Source organism: Falco rusticolus, chromosome 9 (genome assembly GCF_015220075.1).
Source record: "Falco rusticolus isolate bFalRus1 chromosome 9, bFalRus1.pri, whole genome shotgun sequence".
In the NCBI taxonomy this organism is placed as follows: Eukaryota; Metazoa; Chordata; class Aves; order Falconiformes; family Falconidae; genus Falco; species Falco rusticolus.
The window spans coordinates 45274434-45294996 of NC_051195.1; the positions used below are offsets into that span (position 1 = coordinate 45274434).

Below are 20563 nucleotides of genomic sequence, written 5' to 3' on the forward strand. Positions count from 1 at the left end.
ATTGCAGCCGGGCTGCCTGGGGAACAGGAGATGGGGCCAGCCTCGCTCAGTCTGGCATGTGTCACATCCTTCACATGGCTGCTGGGTGGTGGCTGAGTGGGTGTGGTGGTGGGGACATGCTCCTCCTCCGAGGAGTCTGCCCAATTCCCTGTGCTCAGGAGCCAGGGCTTCACCAGCTGAGGTGGTGATGGGCAGAGGGCAAGGGCAGAGGGGAAGGGCAGAGGTCTCGGGCTGTTCCTGGAGGCAGCGATGCTGCCAGGCTGTCTCTGTGCCAGGGTCCACGTCCCCACTGCTGCAGATTTGGTCATAGTACTGCTGCCCCAGCCTGGCTGCTGCTTGGTAATACAGCTTTCACATCAGCTGGGTTTGCCTTCCTAAAGAAACCTGCAAAGCTACTGCTGCAAATGACTCCCGCCGACCCATTAAAACACGGAAATGTTTCATCCTCGCTGCTGGTGGTTAGGGGTTTCATCTCTGAGCATGTCCACTCTACATCAAAGTATCTCAGCTAGCTGGAAGGGTTTTGTGAAGGTCTTAATACACCATCAGAGGTGTGGAAATTTACTTCCTAGCAAGAGGTTAAAAAGGAACTATTTGTGGCAGTGACCTGAGAAGAGGGCAAGAAGCAGCTTGAGCAAGGCCTCCCCTGGAATTTGGACAAGTGAGATACAGCTTTTTTATAACAGTGAAGATAATTAGGCACAGCGGCTCTAAATTGCAGCCCTCTCCAGCAGGGACCTCTGCTCTGGTCATATTTGGCCTCCCCAGCGATGTCCCTTCCTTCTCAGATTCTGGCAGTGAGTTTCACAAAGTGTCATTGCATGTAGAGAGGACAGAGTGTTTGTGTGTTTGGCACCCACACACAGCATCCTACTTTCACAGGGATGGGAGGAAGATGCTGGGAGTGTGTGGTCCTCCCGGGACCTCAGCAGGGGATGAGATGAGCTGGCCTTGTCTCTTGGGTGCTGTGTCATGCTGAATATTCTCCCCTTTCCTCAGTTTCTTCATTGCGGATATAAACCACTCATTTTTAAATGGGCCCCTTCATCTGGCCTCTGGGAGCCGTGGCTCCTGCAACCCCATCTGACTCCTCAGCTTGGTCCCCAGGATGGTTGGTCCCTCTGGCTTCTGCCCAGCTGCCAGGGGAGCAATGGGAGACAGCAGCAGCTCCCTAGAAGAGAGGCGAGGGATATCCAAGGTCAGCTCTGTCCTCTTGGCTGCCCTGGCCACATGGGTATATGACAGGGGCAAAGGGAGCCCTGCTGCAGAGCACCCAGCACTGTTGAAAGCTGGTTTGGGCACCCTTCTCTGGCGATACGGCTGGAGCTGTATGCTCCCTGTGAGACTGCCAGCAGCTGCAAACATGATATGGACAGTTTTACTGGTGACTGGCTGTTTTTCTGCACCTTGTCTCCTTCAAAAAACCTGGAAGCTTTTTACTTCAGTGATGCTTGGTCCCTCCTTGAGGGGATAAGAGTTTTAGCAGTTGCTGTGTCCTAAGAGAAGGACTTGGCTGTGGCTCTGGGTGCAAGCAAGTATGGACAGGCTCTGCGTAGTGCCCTGGGGCAGCTCCTGCAACAGGACCCCTCTGGGGCTGCAGGCAACCAGACCGAGTTAAATGGGGGTGAGTATCTGTCCCTGACAGTTTCTTTCCACCCACCCAGGAGGTCAGTGGCTGGTACTATCTCCTCGGGGAGGACCTGGGCAGGACCAAGCACCTGAAGGTGGCCATGCGGCGGCTGAAGCAGAGCAGAGGTGCGTCTCCCCACTGGGATGTCTCAGGGAGTGTTGACAAGGTTTGGAAGAGGGGTCAATCTCATGTCTGTCCTTGTGCCAGCATGGAGCAAGCCCCAGCCCCATGGCACCTTATGTCTCCATGAGCACTCCTCAGCCCAGCGATGCCCAGTGGGCACCAGGATCCCAGAAGATCGGCATGGGGGAGATCCTGGCTGGTTCAACAGGCTCTGCACAGGCACTGAGCTCTCCCCTTCAGCCCTCACTGCTGCTTACCCATGGCTGCCTGGGTCACTGTGGGGACCACAACATTGCGGCCACATCTGTCCCTTTTGCTTGGCCTTTCATCATGCTGATCCCTGCCTCTCAGGCTTGGACTGAATCCCATGGCCAGAATCTGGCTCCTAGGGTCTGTGCAGGATGGTGGGGAGCATTTTCTTCTGCCTTGGTCATGCTGTGCTGCCAGGGTGTGTGTCGGCTGGCACAGAGCGGGGTGACACAGCAGTGCCTATCCCAGATGTGCAACCAACCCACAGCTGCTGCCACACAGGGCTGCCACAGCCGGGAGGAGATGTGCCCACGATGTGTGAAGAACGTATATACAGTGTGTAGATGGAGTGTGGAAGGAAAGGGATTGTCAGGAGATGTGTGCTGTTGGGCTGATATGGCCTTTCCCTCTTTTTATTTTTCCCTTCTTTTTTTTTCTTTCTTTTTTTTTTTTCTTTTCCTTTTTTTTTCCCTTCTTTTTTAGAGCTGATGCTGGGAAGTCAGAGTGCAGCAGAGGAAAGCCCAGATGCTGCGACCATGAAGCAGCTGAAGGTAGGTATGACAGGGCTATGACCCACCGGGGGTGCGAAGATGTGGGGTCCGGAGCTGGCTGGCAGCAGAACCTGCATGGAGAGGTTTCAAACGAGCCAAGGGACAGAGTATTAGTGAGGGTGATGCTGAGACGGGAGCTGTGTCAGTCTCCCTGTTGACACCATGGCTTTGATGGGCAATTAATTATCCCAATTGAGCAGCAGTTGGTGAAGGTGGGTGACGTGGGTAGTAACCCCACACTCGCTCCCTATTGCCATACAGGGACCTCCTGTTTTTCTAGCATCAGGCCCTGCCTGGCTCCGTGTCTCTGTGGACAAGTGCATCTGCTCTCCCCCTCCTTTCAGGGCCTTTTGCTCTGGGAAGGGAAAGGCCCATGGTGGAGCCTCGGTGATTTATAGGAAAGGCAAGGATGGGAAATGGGAACACAAACACATGGCTTGCATCGGAAATAGAGCTCAGCCGGCCCCGTGATTTATCTGTGCCGAATTCCGCTTAACTGCTTCCCTCAGCTGCATTTTCAGTTATTTGTTTTAAAGCGCAGGACTAAGCAAGACAAACAAAGCCAGCGCCCCTCTCCTCCCTTCCTCTCCAGCAGTCACCACTGACTTGAAAGATGGTGGCTGGGAAGGAAGACCAGTCCTCCTTCCAGCTCTAGCCTGGCGTTGCAGCAGGCTGGGTCAATGCGCCTGAAGCAGCCCCAGGCCATGCCTCCAATGGCTCCACCGAACTGCTGGGTCCCCTGGGAGCACTGGGGCTCCTTGTGCTTCCCCCCAGCCTCCTCTGGCCCTGCTGCTGCAGGTGCCGTACAAAGGAGCCTGGGGTTTGGGTTCCCTTGAGCCTTTCCTCTCTTTTCCATCCCCATGTGGGAGTGTGGAAGGTGCTTTCTTCTCCGTTGCAAGGCGTTCTTCTCCAAGGGGTTGTGCTGCGGTGCTGGCTGTCGGGGCCATGTGGTGCAGACTCACTCAGTCCTGCTTTGTGCCCTACTGCTGGCTGTGTTAAGAGTTTCTTTTTGTCTTTAATTCCAAAATTACACCATGGGTGCAATTCATTTGACCTCTCTGCTTCCCTCTCTGTGACTGTGAGCACAAAGCATCACGACATGCGTATCCTCTAGGTCTGTGCTTTCAAAAACAAACTCTGCTTTTTCTTTTTTTTTCTTTAAAAAAAAATCTCTCTTATCCTTTACAAGTGTAATGAGCGCAAGCTGTCTTTTTAATGAAGTGAAGCTCACACAGCCGGTGCCTGTGAAATGCTGCTTAAACATCCTCAAAGTGTTTGTGAGAACATTGCAATAACAAAGTGCTCCGTGCGGCTGAAGAATGCCGCGGGAACAAAAGCCACATCAACAGAGCAGGGACTAGGGAATACTAAATAGTTGACAGGAATTTTAATATAAAACTCTCTCTCTTCCTTGTCAGTTAGGGTTTTCAGGAAGCCCTCTGGCTTATCGTAAAGCGGCATACAGCACAGACAGGGGCTGGGGAGGTGAAAGGTGGCTTCCTGCCATTCTTCTCTGGAGCTGGGTTCCCATGGGCGGTCATGCCAGTTTGACTGTGGTTTGTTCCACACTCGTGTGATACAAGGAGATCGGGATTACGGCTGCTTCGGGGGACTGGATTTTCATGGGCTAACAGCAAGTTTAGGGTTTCCAGCCATGAACCGCTTCAATGGACTCTGCAAGGTGTGCTCGGAGCGGAGATACAGACAGGTCTGTATCTCCCATGGAAAAAGTCCATGTGCCAGCATGTGCGTGTGTGTTGCTGCAAGTTTCCGTTAAGTTTATGAGTGCCTGTGGGCTTTCTTGCCATTTCTGGGCTCTGTGTGTGCTGTTTCTAAGGTGTTGATTTGCTATGGTTATAATTTTTAAATTATGATTTTGGGAATATAAGGAAAGCATCTTCAGATAGGTGTCTCTGGCTGATCTCTGCCTGTTGCTGCAGTGTGTAAATGGGGATAGAGGGGGAGCATTTGCTGTGCAGCTTGGGGGTAGCATGCCAACGATGAAAGTGTTAAGCTGCGAGGTGTTTCAGTTTACCACTTGTTAGAGGAGAGGCAGGCATGGCAGGCAGCTAAGTCTGCCAGGCTGCTACTGTCTCTTTTTCAAATTGTTTTAATGTATTTGGAAATTGAGTGGTGCTTGAAGCTGGTTACAACCAACAGCAACTTGCTTTATGAAAAGTAGATTGCTGTGGTCTGTAAAAGCTGGTGCAAATTCTGCTGGACCTGCTCGGTGTACAGTGCCAGGTGCTGGTTTTGCTTGTGCCGGTTCCAGTCTCCTGCACTTTTGAACACAATTTTCCCTCCATCGTCTGGATTGGGGCTCCCGGCTCGTGGTCAGCTTTTCTCTGCGCTCCTGCGCTAATCTTTCCTGTCATGCTAAAGCTGCTGTGGGAGTCAGTGTATATTGGGAATTGCACAGAGAACCAGCTTAACTAAAAATACCCACTTCTTGTTGGGGCTATAGTGATGGTTCCTGCAGGAATGCTGCTCTGCTTTGTATTAATGACAACTGACTGTGATTTGCATCTTAGACCTCCTCAGTTCTGTATTTTGACAGTATCTTCTGTGTTTTTTGACAAAAATGTGGGTAGAGTGAACCTGTGCAGTGCTGGAGTCTCTTACCACCCACCTTCCAGCTTATGTCAGATGCTCATATTTCTTAATTCTGTGCACGGCACCAAAAATCGGTGTTCAGCTCCCTGTAATGGCCATGGTGGTGGGAGCTGAGGAGAGCAAACTGTCAACAGTGAGAAGCTGCTATTTAGTGGCCCAGGGAAGGTGTGTCTGTTGGTCGTGGACAAGAGCAGCCAGCTCAGGGAGAAGGAGTGGGAGACCTCTTGGTGCAGGGGAATCTTTGGGCTGGGAAGTGACCGTGGAGTCTCCGTGGTGGGAGAGATGCTGGGCTGGCTCCTGAGGTGCCAATGGTAACACTTCTGAAGAACTCAGATCCCCTATGCTTTGTATTTGAGGTGTGAGGTTGGTTTGAAGGTGTGGAGCCACAAGCAGCTGTTTGAGCATTCAGCAAACCCCAGAAAGAAAAATACTCAGCATAGTGGGACTGGACCTATTTTTTTGATCCTGCCAGGTCAAGACAGTTTCTCTTTCGAAGCCTGATTTCAAGCTGAGCAATCAAGCAGGGACAAGGGGCAGAGAAATGAAAGCTCGCGGTGTTTGCCCTCCCGTGGTAAAGGAGTGAGGAACCAGTTTCCCTCCTTGGCAGCTTCTGCTGAATTCCTTGTCTTCTCTCTGGCTGTTTGTTCTCAGAATAATATAGGTCAGATAATGGATTTTTTTCTTTTCTCTGTCATTAAAACCAGGATCTTGACAAATGTCTTGGGGGATAATCAGGTATTTACAGAAGCTGTCGTATTGAGTCACTGCTGGAAGCCAGCATCAAAAAATAAATGTAATTTTTTCAATAAGTTTAATGCTTCTTGAACCAGGAGGAGAAGCAAGCCTAAATCAACACAGCATCCATCCTTTTCATACTCAGCGAGACAAAACAGACTCAGCCCAGCTAATGGGGTGGTGCATACAGAGCCTGCTCCGGTGCAGATGCCTTGCAGACAGGAGCGTGTGGATCTTTGCAACTTCCTCTGGAGCAGAGGAGTGCTGCTATTTCTGTATTACCTGACTGGAATTGAAATGTTTAAGTGCCTTGCTTAGAGAAGCCGTGTTAGAAATCAGTGTCAGAGCCAGATTGCCAGGTTTTCCTTTCTAATGGCTTATCAGACCTTTCCTTACACTTGCAGGTGTTGTGAGTGGAGACTTGTGTGTGCTCAACAAACACTTGTTTTGTGGCATTCCTCTCTGTTGATCCTCAGCTTGATCTTTGCATTGCTTTTTAGCACCATTTCTGCCTGCCTTTGACTGCAGCAGGGGAGAGACCTGTTGTCCGTGGGGTCGCAGAGTGATGCCGCTCACTGTGATGGTTCCTTTGGGCTCTGCGACTGCTTCTAGAAATGCCATGTGGCTGCATTTCCAAAGGCTATGGGGCAATGTGTTGGTGAAAGGGGGGTGCTTGCTGATCACATGCAGTGGCTGCTTTCCCACTGAACAGGCGACTCTGGTGTCTGTCTTTTACGACAGATTACGATCCCTCGAGGAAGTGATGGGTTTGGCTTCACAATCTGCTGTGACTCCCCAGTCCGGGTGCAGGCAGTGGACTCCGGTAAGAGATCAGATCTTTTTTTATCCCTTTTGATTTGAACGAATGACTGCTCCTTTTTTACTTCCCAGTGCATGCCGTGACTCAGAAGCTTCCATGCCTTGCAGGACTCTGATTAATTCCAAGAAACTTCACTTATTGAATGCTCTGTCACCTCTAATGAGGTCGGAGGCCACTGGGTTAGCGCTATGTCACTGTTTTGGCAGTGTGTTGCAGTAATTTGCAGAGATTTTGTTTCCTTCCCTCTCCAACTTGAGAACCTGAGTTTCCTCCCAACCTCCAGCTGGCTGGGAGACATATGGAAAGCATCTGGTGTGTGGGTATCAGACAGGGGCTCAGAGGGGAGCAGAATCATGGGAACCCTCAGTTGCCTGAGTAAATCTTCTTGGTGTGGACCTGTGGGATGGACTTGTGTCTGTTGTCCCCTGGTGCTCCCCGTGGCACACCAGGAAACATGGGAAGTTCATACAATAGCTCTGAGAGAACATTTATGACTGTCTCAGGTGCTGTGTGGTGCATGCATGCATGTTGGAAGTGAAGCTCCAGCCTAGCTGGCCCCACTTTATTTTCAGGTGTGGGTGTTAGAGGAAACAGATTGGGTTTGGAGGAGTGAGTGGTGCAAGCTGTGAAGCTATTTGGGTGCCTCCTAGCCTTAGGGCTTCTCCTCCCCCTCACTCTCAGCTATCTGTCCGGCAGGTGACTGGCATTTGTCTCTTCTCTCCATAGGTGGCCCAGCAGAAAAGGCAGGTCTGCAGCAACTTGATACAGTGCTGCAGCTGAATGAGCAGCCTGTGGAGCACTGGAAATGTGTAGAACTGGCACACGAAATCCGGTGAGTGTTCACCCAAAGCATCAATGCAGGGCTCTGGAAGAGATAGTTTGAGGGAGCCCAGGACAGGGCAGCAGATTATTTCAGTGACTACGGGAAGGGAAAGGCTTTGAGAGGTGCAGGAGACTGGGAAAGTACTCTCTGGAGTAGAAGAAGGAAGGATACAGGGGCAGAAGCATTAGAAAAAGGAAGGACTGCAGGGCTGATGGCTGTCTGAATGATATGGGGAGCCTCACTCCCTGCTGCCCCATCTCTGACCTGCCCCATGCCATCTCTTTCAGGAACTGTCCCACTGAGATCATACTACTGGTCTGGAGGCTTGTCCCGCAGGTCAAGTCAGGGCATGAAGGCATGATCCGCCGATCGTCCTGCAAGTCTGCCTACGACCTCCAGTCACCACCCAACAAGCGGGAAAAGAACAGCACCATGCCTCCGCGGCCCGAGCAGCGCCGGAGCTGCCACATACTGTATGATGGGAGTGATGGGCTGGTGCTGAACAGCTGGGAGAGGTACACAGAGATCGGCAAGCGGAGCCAGAACACCATGCCACCCCTGTCCCGGGTCCCCTCTGCTGCGGACCAGAACTATATCATCTTAGCACCTCTGAACCCAGGGAGCCAGGTAGGGCTGCTTTCCAGCCTCACGCTCAAGTTACTGCATGTGGCTGTGGTCTGTGCTTGCTGGATCCTCTGTTGGCCCATGCCTCAATCTTACTGACCATCTTCTGTAATGTTTGCTAGAGCATATGCCATTTTTACAAGCCAGACGTGTCCTTTGGTCTGGGGGGGAGCTTTCACTATTTTCCTAAAACATCTTCCACTGGGACTGAGAGCTGGGGTGAATGACCTGCTGCCTCCTCTCAGGGCTCACTCTAAGGGTCAGGATATGGGAAGCGCTTTCACTACATAGGCCATGGTGCAAGTAATTGCTCTTATTTTCTGCTGGCAAAAGGATAAAAATGATTTTCACTCTGGAGTGCTTTGGCTTTGCTGGGTTTGGCATGCTAAAATTTGCAGCTGTTTATTGTAAAGTCTACCTCAAGCCTGCTGCAAGTGACTCTCTTTCCTGGGTTGTGTCTTACAGCTGCTGAGGCCTGTTTATCAAGAGAACAATGCTGCTGTGGGTAAGTTGCTGATGTGCTGAACATGCTGCTCAGAGCACCCAGCAGAGCTAGACGTGGTTTTCCTAGCACTGTTGAATCCTTGCCCTTAGCCCTGCTGTGCTGCAGTGGAGTCCCTCATGTTATGAGGACAGTGGCAGAAGCCTGGGGCTTTTGGGTAGATCATCTTTGCACCCTGGGTCAAACATAAGAACAAGAACCCTACCCGCCGAGCCCAGAGGAGAGCACAGCTGCTCATGTCACTGGATGAGCCTCATGGTAAGAAGGTCGCTCTGGGAGGTCACAGATTTGCTGAAGGGAAGCTGGTGGCCAGGGAATTTCCCTCAGGGGCACGATAAAAGCATGAAGTGTGAAAGTGCTAAGCATTGCTGTTGCGGCGGTTCCCCAGATATGTCTGTGGGCCTCTCCATGACGTGTTTCCCTTCTTGCATGTGATGCCTTGCTGGGGGGTGCTAATACCGTGGCCCCTGCTTTGAGGTTCATTTTATTACTAAGGGAGTGAGGGTGGTCGTGACTCAGATTTGTACAAACAGTAGTGCAGGCTGGTGTGCCAGATTTGGGGAATACTCGTTTTCTGGGCTCCTGCAAGGTTTCTGGCAGATTCTGAACGAGCTTTCCTCAAAACTCCTTTGAAACATTAAACTCATTTCCTACAACAGGTATGCTGGGTTTCCCTGGAGAACCAGGCATAGTTGGGTTTGTGGGAAGAGTGGGATGGGGTGTGTGGCAGGGCTGGGGACTGCATGAATCCAGGTCCATGCAAAACAGCTTGATTTGGGAGCTTTGGGAGGCTGTGCTTGCACCCGGGTCCGTTAGGATGCCTTTAGGGTGAGCTGTGTGTCTATAGAAGAGCTGACCTAGGCATGATCTTGGAGGAGTGTCTTTAACTCAGCAGTCCCTCCCTGGTGCGGGCACAGCTAGAAAATTTCATGCTGCCTGTAAAGGTGAGGCAGTGTCCATAGAAGGCAACACGTGGGGCTGGCAAAGCCATGATGGGAATGCTGGGGAGCAGGAGGGAGCAGTGTGGGTCCAAGGCCCCTGTGCTTTGGATGCTCCCAGCTCTGGAGCTCTGCAGCCAGAATAATTTTCCACAGCTCAGCTGCAGGGGATGTTTTGTACTGTGGGTAATTGCAACTCTTTCCTGCTGTTTGTGGAACCTGTGAAAAGATGAGCTGGACCATGGGGACTTGTTCTTATAGCCGAGTAGAATTTGAAAGACTTGGACTTCTTCCCAAAACAAATTTTAGTGTTTGTTTTCAGTTTATTTAATGTTAAGTCTTAAGAGGAAAGAATGCAGTAGTTATCTTGAGCAGTGATTAAGTGTGGCAGCACGAAGCTGGCCGCCAGTCACACAGTGACAGGAGCAGATGCTTTGGGCAGGCTGGATGCATTTCTGTGCCAGTGTGCAGAAAACAGGACTTGTGCAGGTGATGAATTCCTCTGATAAAATGAGGTGATTTAGGGGTAAGAGGAAAAGCAGGTCCTGAACAGCCCAGACAGATTGTATCAGTCCTGTGTTGAGCTGTCTCTCGTGCTTTGATGTTATCTGGCAGTGCAACCATGAAAAAGGGAAAAGAGAAAATGCCAGGGCTGTTGCACTTAGGGGTGGAAACAACCTTTTGGGTCACAAGGGGCACCCCCCCGCAAAGGCAGGCTGTTAAAGCAAGCAGTAAACAGCAGGTCTGGATTGTCAACAGAGTGCAGTCTGGCTCTGCTGGCATTTATCTGAAAGTAAATGTGCTATTTCCTAATACTTAATGGAATATGTAATGTTGGGTAGGTTCATGTATTTGCTTTGGACAAGACCTTATCTGCTCTGAGCCATGTTCACAAGTGTTTTGGCTCATTTCTGCTTGGGAAGGTTATGGGTATCCGTTACAGTGCAGAAAGCTGCTGTGGTGGGAGCAGAAACTCCTGGGGCTGGGTGGCTGAGGGGAGTGGTGCTGGGGGGTCTCTGCTGGGACACCCCTCTAACAGGGAGCGGAGCTGCAGGAGCCCTTCTCACTCATGTTCCTGAGTAATTGCTGTGAGGGAGAATGGGCTAATGCTTTCACCTGGATATGGTAAAATCCAAGTGGAGAGGTCTGCCTGCAGGACCTGAGCTGGCTTGGTTCGTCAGATTCAGGAGGCAGGAAGGAAATTCTTTGATTTTTCAGTGGGGCTTCTTTTGAGGAAGGCATGGTTAGAGAGTGGTTAGAGAGACATTCAGTTCCTGTTGGAGTTGTTGTCTGCAAGTTTTAGGACAGAGCACAGGTCTCTGGTGCCCAGCAGGACATAGTCTGGGGTTAAAGGCTCTTGGAGAACATGAACCCGTCCCACCTTCTGTCCCGAGCACGGTAGGTCCTGCTGCTGCAGCGATAGGAGTTTGTGTATGGCAGGAGAGATGTGCACTGTGAGCCTGGGGACATCAGGGATGACCAAAACGGGGGTCACCAAAGAATGCCAAGGCCCTTGGGCCTGATGGGTTAATGTCAGTAATAGGAAATATTTCACAGCGGCTCCCCTCAGCAGCCGTGCTGCCAATAGCACACTTAAGAGCAGAGCAGCCCAGTGGGCAGCTGGGCAGCAGCTCCTTTCTGGTTCTGGTCCTGTGCGTTGGTCTCATCCCAGCTCCATGTGCTGGGAGTGGGGAGAAGGACACATAAAGCCATCCTTAGCACTGCTGCCTCCAACAGATCACCCACCAAACCATCCAGTTGCTCACAGCCAGTTGTGCATATGGGCACCAGCTCCCAGCAGACTGCGATGCTCTAGCATCATTGTGCTGGTGCTGAGAAAACGGTGGTTTCTGTCCAGGCAAAGCATCTTCAGAGCACTCTGTGTCCCATGCCTGTGCTTGTGACACAAAATGCTGATAGGAGCTTGCTGGATGTATTCAAAGGCATTCCTCTAGGCTGGGGGGAAAGGACTTAGAAATCCTATATAGCAGCAATTGCCCGTAGGAGAAGGAAGGACTCACCCACGCAGAAGCTAGCAGGGAACAATGATAACTGTTAATAATTAATCACAGGATTATCAAATATGTGAGAGATTCTGCAATTGGTTTGACGTACCACCTAATGTCTCTGATGATGCAGACTGGCCAGAGTAGGTGGTGTTGGCTTGTTGGAAAAAGTCATAGCTCTGCTTGACCAGCTGAGGTAGGAGGCTGCAAAGGAAAGCTTCTGTGTAATCCCTCCTTTGAAAGAGGATAACAGCTTTCTGCAATGAAGAGGGACAGAATGAAAAACCAGTCAGGCTGCTCAGACTTTATCCAGCACCAAAATGTAATGCTGAAAAACAGTGGATGATGTTGTGCCAGCCTCATGCAGAATGAGGTCATCCTTTATAAATACACCCCAGCATCTGAGTAATTGTTGCATCCCTGGGAGCGATTTGGAAAGGCATGGATTGATCCTATGTGCATGAATGTGTTTATCACTTCTGTCCCTTTTTCTGACACCTCCAAGTATCTTCTGGAAACTGATTAACCCACCACCCAGCACCCCCTGGTGTGAAATTCCTGCCCTTTGCTAACTCCCATGCCCAGAAGCTAGAGCAGGAGGGCCTGTGTGGATAAAAATGTCCCAGGGTTTAATTTTCCAGTGTTCCCCCACCCTAAGTTAGTCACAGATGGTTTCCTCCTCCCTGGAAAGGGAAAGGTTCAGTGGTGCAGGCAGGTATTCCCTGATGGTGGGAATCTCCTTGGTACTCCTATGCTTCTAAAGTCATGTTTGGGGTTGTTCTGTATTTCTTATTTCATCCTTTCGGTACTGGATAGGGAGGTGCATATAACAGTACCACATCTCTTCCTCCAAAGTACCGTATTCATAAATTGTGCAGAAGGCAGTGTGCACCCAGAGACAGATGTGCTGGCCTGCAGCTGAGCTTGCTGTGGCTTCCTTGGGTTTTAGTTTGTATGTGTATAGGTGGGTTTTTGCTGCTGGTGTGATCCAGTTAAGTCCTTGGTCCAGCAAGCAAGTAGCTCTTGAAAAGAAACGTCAAGGGACATCTCATTTTGCATTAGGAAAAATGAAGTCAGTGTTGTTATTTCGTGAATCCCTGGGAAACTTTGATAGCAGAGTGACGAATGTCCCTGCTGCTCTTGGCTCCAGCTATTCCCCTTAGGCTTTACGTGCCCTCCTCCAGCCTGCGAGAGCAGGAACCGAGCTGGCAGTCCCAAAGGAGCTCTCTTCTGATTCTGTGTCTCCTTCTGCTTCCTCTGTCGGTCCAGGAAATGCATGTAAAGGGAAATCACACATGGGGTCTGGGAGAAAGTCCAGGCTGATGAAGACTGTGCAGACGATGAAGAGCTACGGGAACTACCAGAACTGTACCATAGTGAGGCCACACATCCCACACTCCAGCTATGGCACATATGTGACGCTGGCTCCCAAAGTGCTGGTGTTCCCTGTCTTTGTGCAGGTAAGCGCAGCTGGAAGCGAGGTGTTACAGATCTGATGCAACCAGCGCCCAGCACAGCAGGTTGTATCAGAGCTTGCTGCTGTAGGTTGGGTCCAGGCTGTCATGCCGTATTTTCCAGCAGTATGTACCATGAATGCATGGATCCCCTGTCACCCTCAGCTCTTTCTTCTGGAGCTGGCTATACTCAGCAGAGCGTTGGGTACTTTCTCAAAGGGAATTGTGCCCTGCCCAAGAGATTCTCTGTTGGAGTTTTTTTCCCTTCTCAACTTTCAGATCTGGTCCTCGGGTAGTTGCATGAGTCAGGTAACCCAGCTTCTGGGCTTTAGCAACCAACTTTATGTCACTGAAGACCAATATGGTTTCTTCCTGTGGGTTCTTTGAGCTGTTAATTATAGCATACTAACAAAGATTTTTTTAGTTTAGCTGGTGGCCAGCACTGAAATCATGGGCAAGGTTCCAGAGCAGTAATGGCTTAACAGAGGACATTCTCAGTCCCCAGTTCCATAAACCATTTTCTTAAAACTTAGCTCTGGATTTGGCGGTAGTAGCTGTAACTACCTTTGTGTCTTCCATTTTGTCCTTCATGTGGTCAGAACCCCAGAAAACCTCATCTGATCCTGTATGTTTAAGTACATGACTGATGGATACCTTCATCTCTGAGACTGTGGGGAACCATCTGGCCTCCCCGCTACCAGCAATGGCCCTGTCATGTCAGCTCAGACCGGTGCTTTCCTTTGGGCTGACACCCATGATCCATGTTACCTGTCACCCCGGCCTGAGCCGGTGGGCTGCCTGGAGACAGCTGTGGGGCTGGGCTGGTGCTGGGGAGCAGGCTTATGCTCACCTCCATCCTTCCTGACAGCACCCAGGTGGCCGTTCGTGTTGGCACCAGTGCGTTCACAGCCCCAGCTGTGTGCACAGTTTGCCTTTGGGTAGGAACATGACTGGCACCTCTGCCTCTTTACTCCTAAAACTTGTGTCTTAGATCAAGCCTGGGGTGTTTCTGCCACTTCAGGAACTGGCTTTTTATGTTTTATGCTGTCTCATACTGCAAAGCCCCTGTGGAGGTCCCCTCGCGTGCCTGCTAGCCATGCTGCTCGGGAAGATCCTGGGCTGGTTTTGCAGGGTTGGTTCTGCAGTCAGGACAACTGAACCTGTCCTGTTTAAAACTCGGTAGCAAATATTCTTAAGGGACGTGAAAACCTAACGTGCCACTGTTGTGGTTGTGTTTCCTGCTAAAAAGCGCCCATAAACCTGCACAGTGCAGAACAGTTAACGTACAAAGAGGTAAGTGGCTGGCTGTCTTTTTATAGATGGGTCTGACGTAGGTGTTAAGTGTAAGGCTTTCTTTTTATCGTGTAACTGGACTTTCTGTCCTTTTGAGCTCAGTGTGGGGTAGCTTCTCCCTAAATTAGTTACAGCTTGAAGTGAAGACAAAGTGGGTTTGGTGGGCGGAAAGTTATTCTGGCAAGCCACACTTCCAGTGGAAGGTTTGACTGTTTCTTTCTTTTTCTATTTTTTTTTCTTCCCCCCACCCCCCCACCCCCGCCGCCTTCAAATGTAGCCGCTAGATCTTTGCAACCCAGCCCGGACACTGCTTCTGTCAGAGGAGCTGCTTCTTCATGAGAGCAGAAGCAGGACTATACAGGTAAGGCTCTTCCCATGCTGTCAGAACTTTCTAAATGTGTTCTTCTGTGCTCTTATACAGTAGATTTAGAAGGGAAATGTTTTATTGTGCAGTACTGATAGTAATACAATATTGGGAAAAACTTGTAGTCAGTTTATCATGGGATGAACTAAATATCAGAGTTCTTCTCTGCTAAAAATCATCTTTTTTTCTTGTCTTCACGCTCACAAAGAAGAAACTGCGTGGCAAACGTCAGTCACAGCCCGGCAGCTGAGGCCACCGGCACAGTCAGAAAGAGGGACTTTAAGAATATTTTGTGCCAGGTTAGAGAACTAGACAGAGAACTTGTTACAGGGGCTTTTAGAAATTGAGTTCCTGAAACAGGTTACATGTCCAAACGCCTCTCCTTTTTCTTACTTCGGCTTCTTTTCTGCAATGTTATTGGAAGGCTGTTAAAAATCTGGGGAAACAACTAAGCTTTGGCTACATGCTGAACCTGTATGTGATGACTTTCAACATCCAAACTGGCTTCACTTGCATCCAACTGTACAGTCTGCAGAGCCCTGGAATCTGGGCCAGAGGAAACGGCAGCGGGAGAGCCTGCTCGTGCAGTGCTTTCTAGTGCTGGAGAGAACTGCCGTTTCTTTTGGGGCGTTTTCAGAGAATCTCGTGCTGTACAGAAGAATTTTGTTTTGAATTTAGTTGGAGTGAACAATGTGTCGTCTTCATAGAGTCATAAATGAATTTTTACTTGACTAATCTTGGTTTCTGGGTAACACCTTCTGGCTGGTCGACAGCAGAATCTCAGAGACATGTCATATCACTGGCCTGTGCAAAACAGTACAAGATTGTGTTAAATGACTACTCTCCCTTTTTGGCTTTCAATGTGTAATTCATCCCTTGCTTTGACTTGAATAACTTTTTTTTTTTTTCCCCAAAGTACATGAAAAATTGCATGATCAATTAGGAAACTTGGCACTGGTTTGTAAATAAAACTCTTCCTCTGTCTGTCCTCCTGTTCTTTGCTGCTCAGGGTCTTCAAAGCACCTGCAAGAATGAAAATGAGTTAAAAACATGGCTGTGTAGCACAGCTGTGGTCGATGGCTTGGAAATATGGTGGCCAGCTTGAAGTCAGGATGCTTCTCCTGGGTGGTTTGGAGTTGCTTGCTTTCAGGTCAGACTCAGAGGTCTGTAGTAGTAGCCAAATGTGGGATAATGGTGAATCACTAATGCTATTTGCAGCCTGGGTAGAGCATGAGCGTGGATGGGGAGGTGTTCATGTTTAGGTGGTGGAGCGCCTCCACACACATTTGAAGGTGTGCTGCTCTGTCTCCAAATGGCCATATTGGCCATTTCAGAGACTCGGCCATGGACAGGATCAGAAGGAGGACGTCTCAGGGAAAGGACTCTTTTTTTTTTTTTTTTTTTTTTTTTTTTTTTTTTGCTTACGATGCCCTACAGATGAGCGTGAGGCTGGAAGAGGATTTCCTGGTTGGAGCTGATGCCAGGAAAGGGCAGGATGCTGTACGCTGGCCAGGAATGTGAGACAGCGTTTGAGAACCATGGTGCCTTGAGGCTGTGATGTCTGTGTAAGCCTGGCAGAGGGGCAAGGCAAAGGGTTGTGACTAAGCATAGTGAAAAAACAGAAGCAATGAATGGGAACAAGCACGTGACAGTATCTGCTTTGAAGGCAGGAGTCTTTCCCTTGATGTGAACCCAGGTGTGGTGCTGAGCCCCAAATTGCTGGAAGCTGACAGTTTTAGGTAACGGCACTGGGACATCAGCCATGCCTCGGGGGAAGGGCTTTCTCATGTCTGTAGTGTGTCACAGGGTCATGTCAGGCTTTGCAGAGCTTCAAGGAATCAATGCAGGTCTCTCTGGAAAGCCAGAGAGTGCCCTTCCCCAGTGGAGCAAGGGTGTCTGCTTTGGTCCTGGTGGGCTGTGACATAAAAGAGCCTAAGCTTCTGAGGGTAGCGAGACCTAAAATGGCCTGGACACAATGGAGCTTCCCCTGGCACAGAAGGGCTCCGACTTCTCTTTTCGCTGGACTTGAGCTCACTCCCTCTCCAGCCTTCTCTGCTGCCCGAACAGAGGCTGTCTTGTTTCTGATCAGTCCTTTCTTCCATGTGGTTTTCCACTTTCCCACTGCTCTTCCCACCCAGCCTTTCTCAAACTGGACCACTGCCTCTGTGGTTTGCAGGACTGTCTTCTGCATGTTATTCTGCTTTGGTTAAGTGGCTTGAGAGAGGAGGGCCCATGTGCAGGGGCTGAAGATGGAGGTCCTGTTTCCTTTTTTCCCCCCCCCCATCTTTTCTTTTTCCTTCAGAACCCAGAATCCTTTCCCCTTGGCAGGTTCCACATCAGGCACTGCATCCTGATCGCTGAGCAAACTCTCTCGCATCTCCTGAAGGAGCCAACCTATCTCCCTGGAGGCTTGCCAGGATCTGTCCTTTCCCTGACCTTACCTCTGGGGCAATCCTTATTCAGGCCTTAATCACATCCTGTCTAGACTTTGTTGCAATTCCCACTTTTATGGTCTTCTGAAATCCCTCCAGCCTGTGGAGTGCCAGAGGAACCAGTGTGATCAGGCGATTGTGCACAAGGTGCTGAACATGGGCTTTGTCCTTGTCAGTCTGTCTCTAATGTACCTGGAGGCAACTTTCCAAGCCCTGTGGTACCTTCACAGCATGGGCTATGCTTACTCCCTTCTCCTCTCTCTTTTTCTGCCATCCCAGCAGGGCCTGCAGATCAGGATGATCCTTGCTTGAACTCTGAAAGCCCTCCAGCTCTGCCAGGAGTCTGGAGGACTTGGACTGGGGTGCCCAGGTTTTATTCTCTTTTCTCTACAGAGCAAGAGGCTTTTCTCTCTCATCCCAAGTGTTGCACTGCAAGTTCCTGGCACTCCTGGCCTGGGACAGGGTTGCCAGCTCCTGTTTCAGTGGGTGACTGAGTTTGGCCAACACAGTGGCTTGACCAAAACCCTACTCTCTGGCATATATGTTTCAAGATATTGTTTTCAGCCTTTTTTAGATACTTTCATTTGCATGAGAATACCAGAAACCTGCACTTACCTCCTCCCTCCACCACACCAGTCCCACTTACTCTGTCCCTTCATCGCTGCCTCTTAATATCCTCATTTTTTACACCATTTCCCCATCTGCGTAGCCACTGCTTATGCTAGTGTTTGAGGGTAGATGTGTGACCCCTTGAGGTCTTCAGTGCATGTTCTCCCCTGATGTTCATGGTAGAAGAGCCTTTGATTCAGGTAAGCCAAGGTGAGGTTCAAGGTTGACAGCTAAAGCCCTCACCATGGATTGCCTTTTGGCCAGCGTGGTGGTGTATCTTCATCAAGGTCTAGCTGAGCCTATAAACTCCTTCCTGGGTGTATAAATTCCTTGCCAATAATCTTGGCAGAAAAGAATGTATGAGGTGGTAAAACAGGGTAAATGTATTGCGGGCTAAAAGACTGCTGAGAGATCTCGGAGAGCATGCATTTAATCTGGATACATGTAGAAGTAAAAATCCAGGAGCAAAGGAGCAGGTCATGCTTAGAGAGTTAGGGCTGCAGCATGCAAAGCAATGACTCAAAGACTTTAGTGTATCACTGAAGGGTGGTAAAGTTTCCCTGTCCTGGGAAGTTCATGCCCATCTCTGAAGTTCCATGCCGGTGTATGTGCACCTACCCCATCTGCAAAGCCTAGACTGCTTCTCTGTTTAGTCTGGGGCTCAGATGACTGAGATGCTAATGTATGATGCTGTGGCAAGTGGATTACTTTTAATCGTGTTCACCTATTGCTCTGGTCCCTGTGAAAACTGAGTAACTGCCCATGCAGAGCTGTAGCCAAGAAAGCTATGACTTTGAAGCATATGATCAGGGGAGCACTGAGTAGAAGTGACAGGGTGTTATCACCTTGTATGTGGGGAGCTGCATCATTCTTGGTTTGGTGAGTCCAACGGTGACGTCTGTGTCATAGAGGATGCTGAGAATTTTGATGGTCTCACAAGAGGGCTATAAGGATAAATCAAGATCTGAAAAAAATGAGGAAGATTAAGAAATCTTCATCCATTTAGCTCAACTGAATGAATGGGGGCACGTGAACTCTGCAAATACAACCCTCATACTGGTATCACTGCAGTTTCTCTTCTGGGGTGGCACCCAGTTCTTCTGGAGAAGAATCCAGTACTGGTAAATAGAAAATGTGTGTGGCTTGATCCTAGGGGTGGATACCTGTCTTAAGAGCTCCCTGACAAGGATTACAGGATTCCTTTGGTCATCTGCAGGCAGCGTTGTCTGGCCAGCCATACAGGTGAACATCACCATGTTCTCCGTTGGCAACTGAAAGCTCTGTCCTGAAAGACCTGCCTCTGCTCCACTCTGCTTCCTCAGCTTCCTCTGTTTTGCTAGGCATGGCTAAAAGACTATTGCTTAGAGAGAGAGAGAGGGCAGTGTCTCAGAACACATCTGCTAGCTCAGGCTTTTCCTGCCGAGCACTGGGACAAGCAGGCAGAGTTCGCACTGATCCATTTTGCCAGTGTCTCTGCTGATGTACTGCTGCAGTTGCAATGTGCAAACTCCTCCCTGCCGTAACTGAAGTGGTGGTGGCTCTCTCTGCGTAGATGAGCAGAAGAGGATGGGGTTAGGAAGAGAGTTAACTATTCTTAAGCTTGGATGTGAAGGTACTTTGTCTGCAAGGCTTAATTTCTGGGCACCTTTTCATGTTTTTGCTACCATATTTTGCTTTACAAGGTGTGGTTATCATTTCCTCCTTCCTGCAGTGGAGCTCTGTAGCAGTCCTGTTGATCTCCTGTTCTCATCTTGGGGACCAGTGCTTTCCACCTCCCCTCCTGGCTTTCATTTTCTCTTCTTTTCTTTTAGGAAACACTGTAAACGTGCCCCTTCCTCCTGTAACAATGCTTTGCCAGTTATAGTCTGTAGTCAGTCCAATCTATCAGCAGAAGAGGCTTTGCTGTTTGCCGTGGTGCAGAGCACACCCAGATGAACAGTGTCCAAGACATCGGTGTCAACCTCTACAAACATTTCCCATCCCACCCCCATCCCCATAAAATCTATTCACATCCTCCTAAAAGGTCTGTGTGACCACTGCCATGTGGCCTTGGTTACTCTAGTAATACCAGAGGTGTGCCTATCTCTGTTTTCAGAGGAGTCCTTTCATTGTGTCAGTTGTTTGATTTCTGATTTTGGGGTAGGAAATTAGTTCTGGGAAATATACAATATGCTTTGACTCTCTGAGAAGCAGCTCTGGTGGATTCTGTGTCTTGCCTGGATGAATTCAAGCACTGTGTTTCTTTTTTGTTTGCTCTTTCGCTTTTATGAGCCCTGTGATTTTTCATGGTACATACCAGATCTGTTTGCAAAGCGCTGTTAGAGACATGTTACAGCTTGTTGGCGGTGTGATGGCAACCTTAGGCAGAGCTCCAGATTATTCACTACGGCTCTCCCCTCTTATACCTGCTGGCTGCTGCCTTAGGGTCATCCATGATTTGAATTTCCCGTGCTCAGCTCTGCAGGTGGGGTAGGTGCTCTGCTTCACAGAGCCAGTCCCACTCCCACCTCTGCAAGCAGGGTCTGCTGGAGCGCTTGTGGCAGGCTCTGGTTGTGCGGGTGGAAGGGACACCTTCATTTCTTCCCCCAGCAACTTGGAGGAGCAGAGGGGCCTCTATAAACCGTTTTGTGTGGAGCTGCTCTAAAATCAACTGTCTTCCTGGAAGCAGCATCTAATGGAGACGCTCCTACATAACCCACACTGCTGCGCTTTTACCTTCTCTACATCCTCAATTCAGTCAGTCCCATCTTCCCATAGAAGCACAATGTTACCTGTAAATACTTCTTGTATATTTCTG

At 49.7% G+C, this 20563-nt stretch overlaps 1 protein-coding gene across 4 annotated transcripts in view; it reads left to right on the forward strand.

Annotated features, from left to right (window-relative positions):
* RGS3 (regulator of G protein signaling 3) overlaps window positions 1-20563 on the forward strand; it is an 85225-nt gene that overhangs the window by 18374 nt on the left and 46288 nt on the right. For 3 of the 4 annotated variants that reach the window (XM_037400564.1, XM_037400563.1, XM_037400565.1), the window contains 8 exons: window positions 1665-1755; window positions 2486-2553; window positions 6643-6724; window positions 7448-7553; window positions 7832-8171; window positions 8634-8673; window positions 12884-13074; window positions 14639-14722. In XM_037400564.1, the coding sequence (XP_037256461.1) occupies window positions 1665-1755; window positions 2486-2553; window positions 6643-6724; window positions 7448-7553; window positions 7832-8171; window positions 8634-8673; window positions 12884-13074; window positions 14639-14722 (1002 nt within the window). Of the gene's footprint in view, window positions 1-1664; window positions 1756-2485; window positions 2554-4101; window positions 4262-6642; window positions 6725-7447; window positions 7554-7831; window positions 8172-8633; window positions 8674-12883; window positions 13075-14638; window positions 14723-20563 lie in introns of those variants that run through there. The other variant, XM_037400566.1, reaches the window with a different exon arrangement.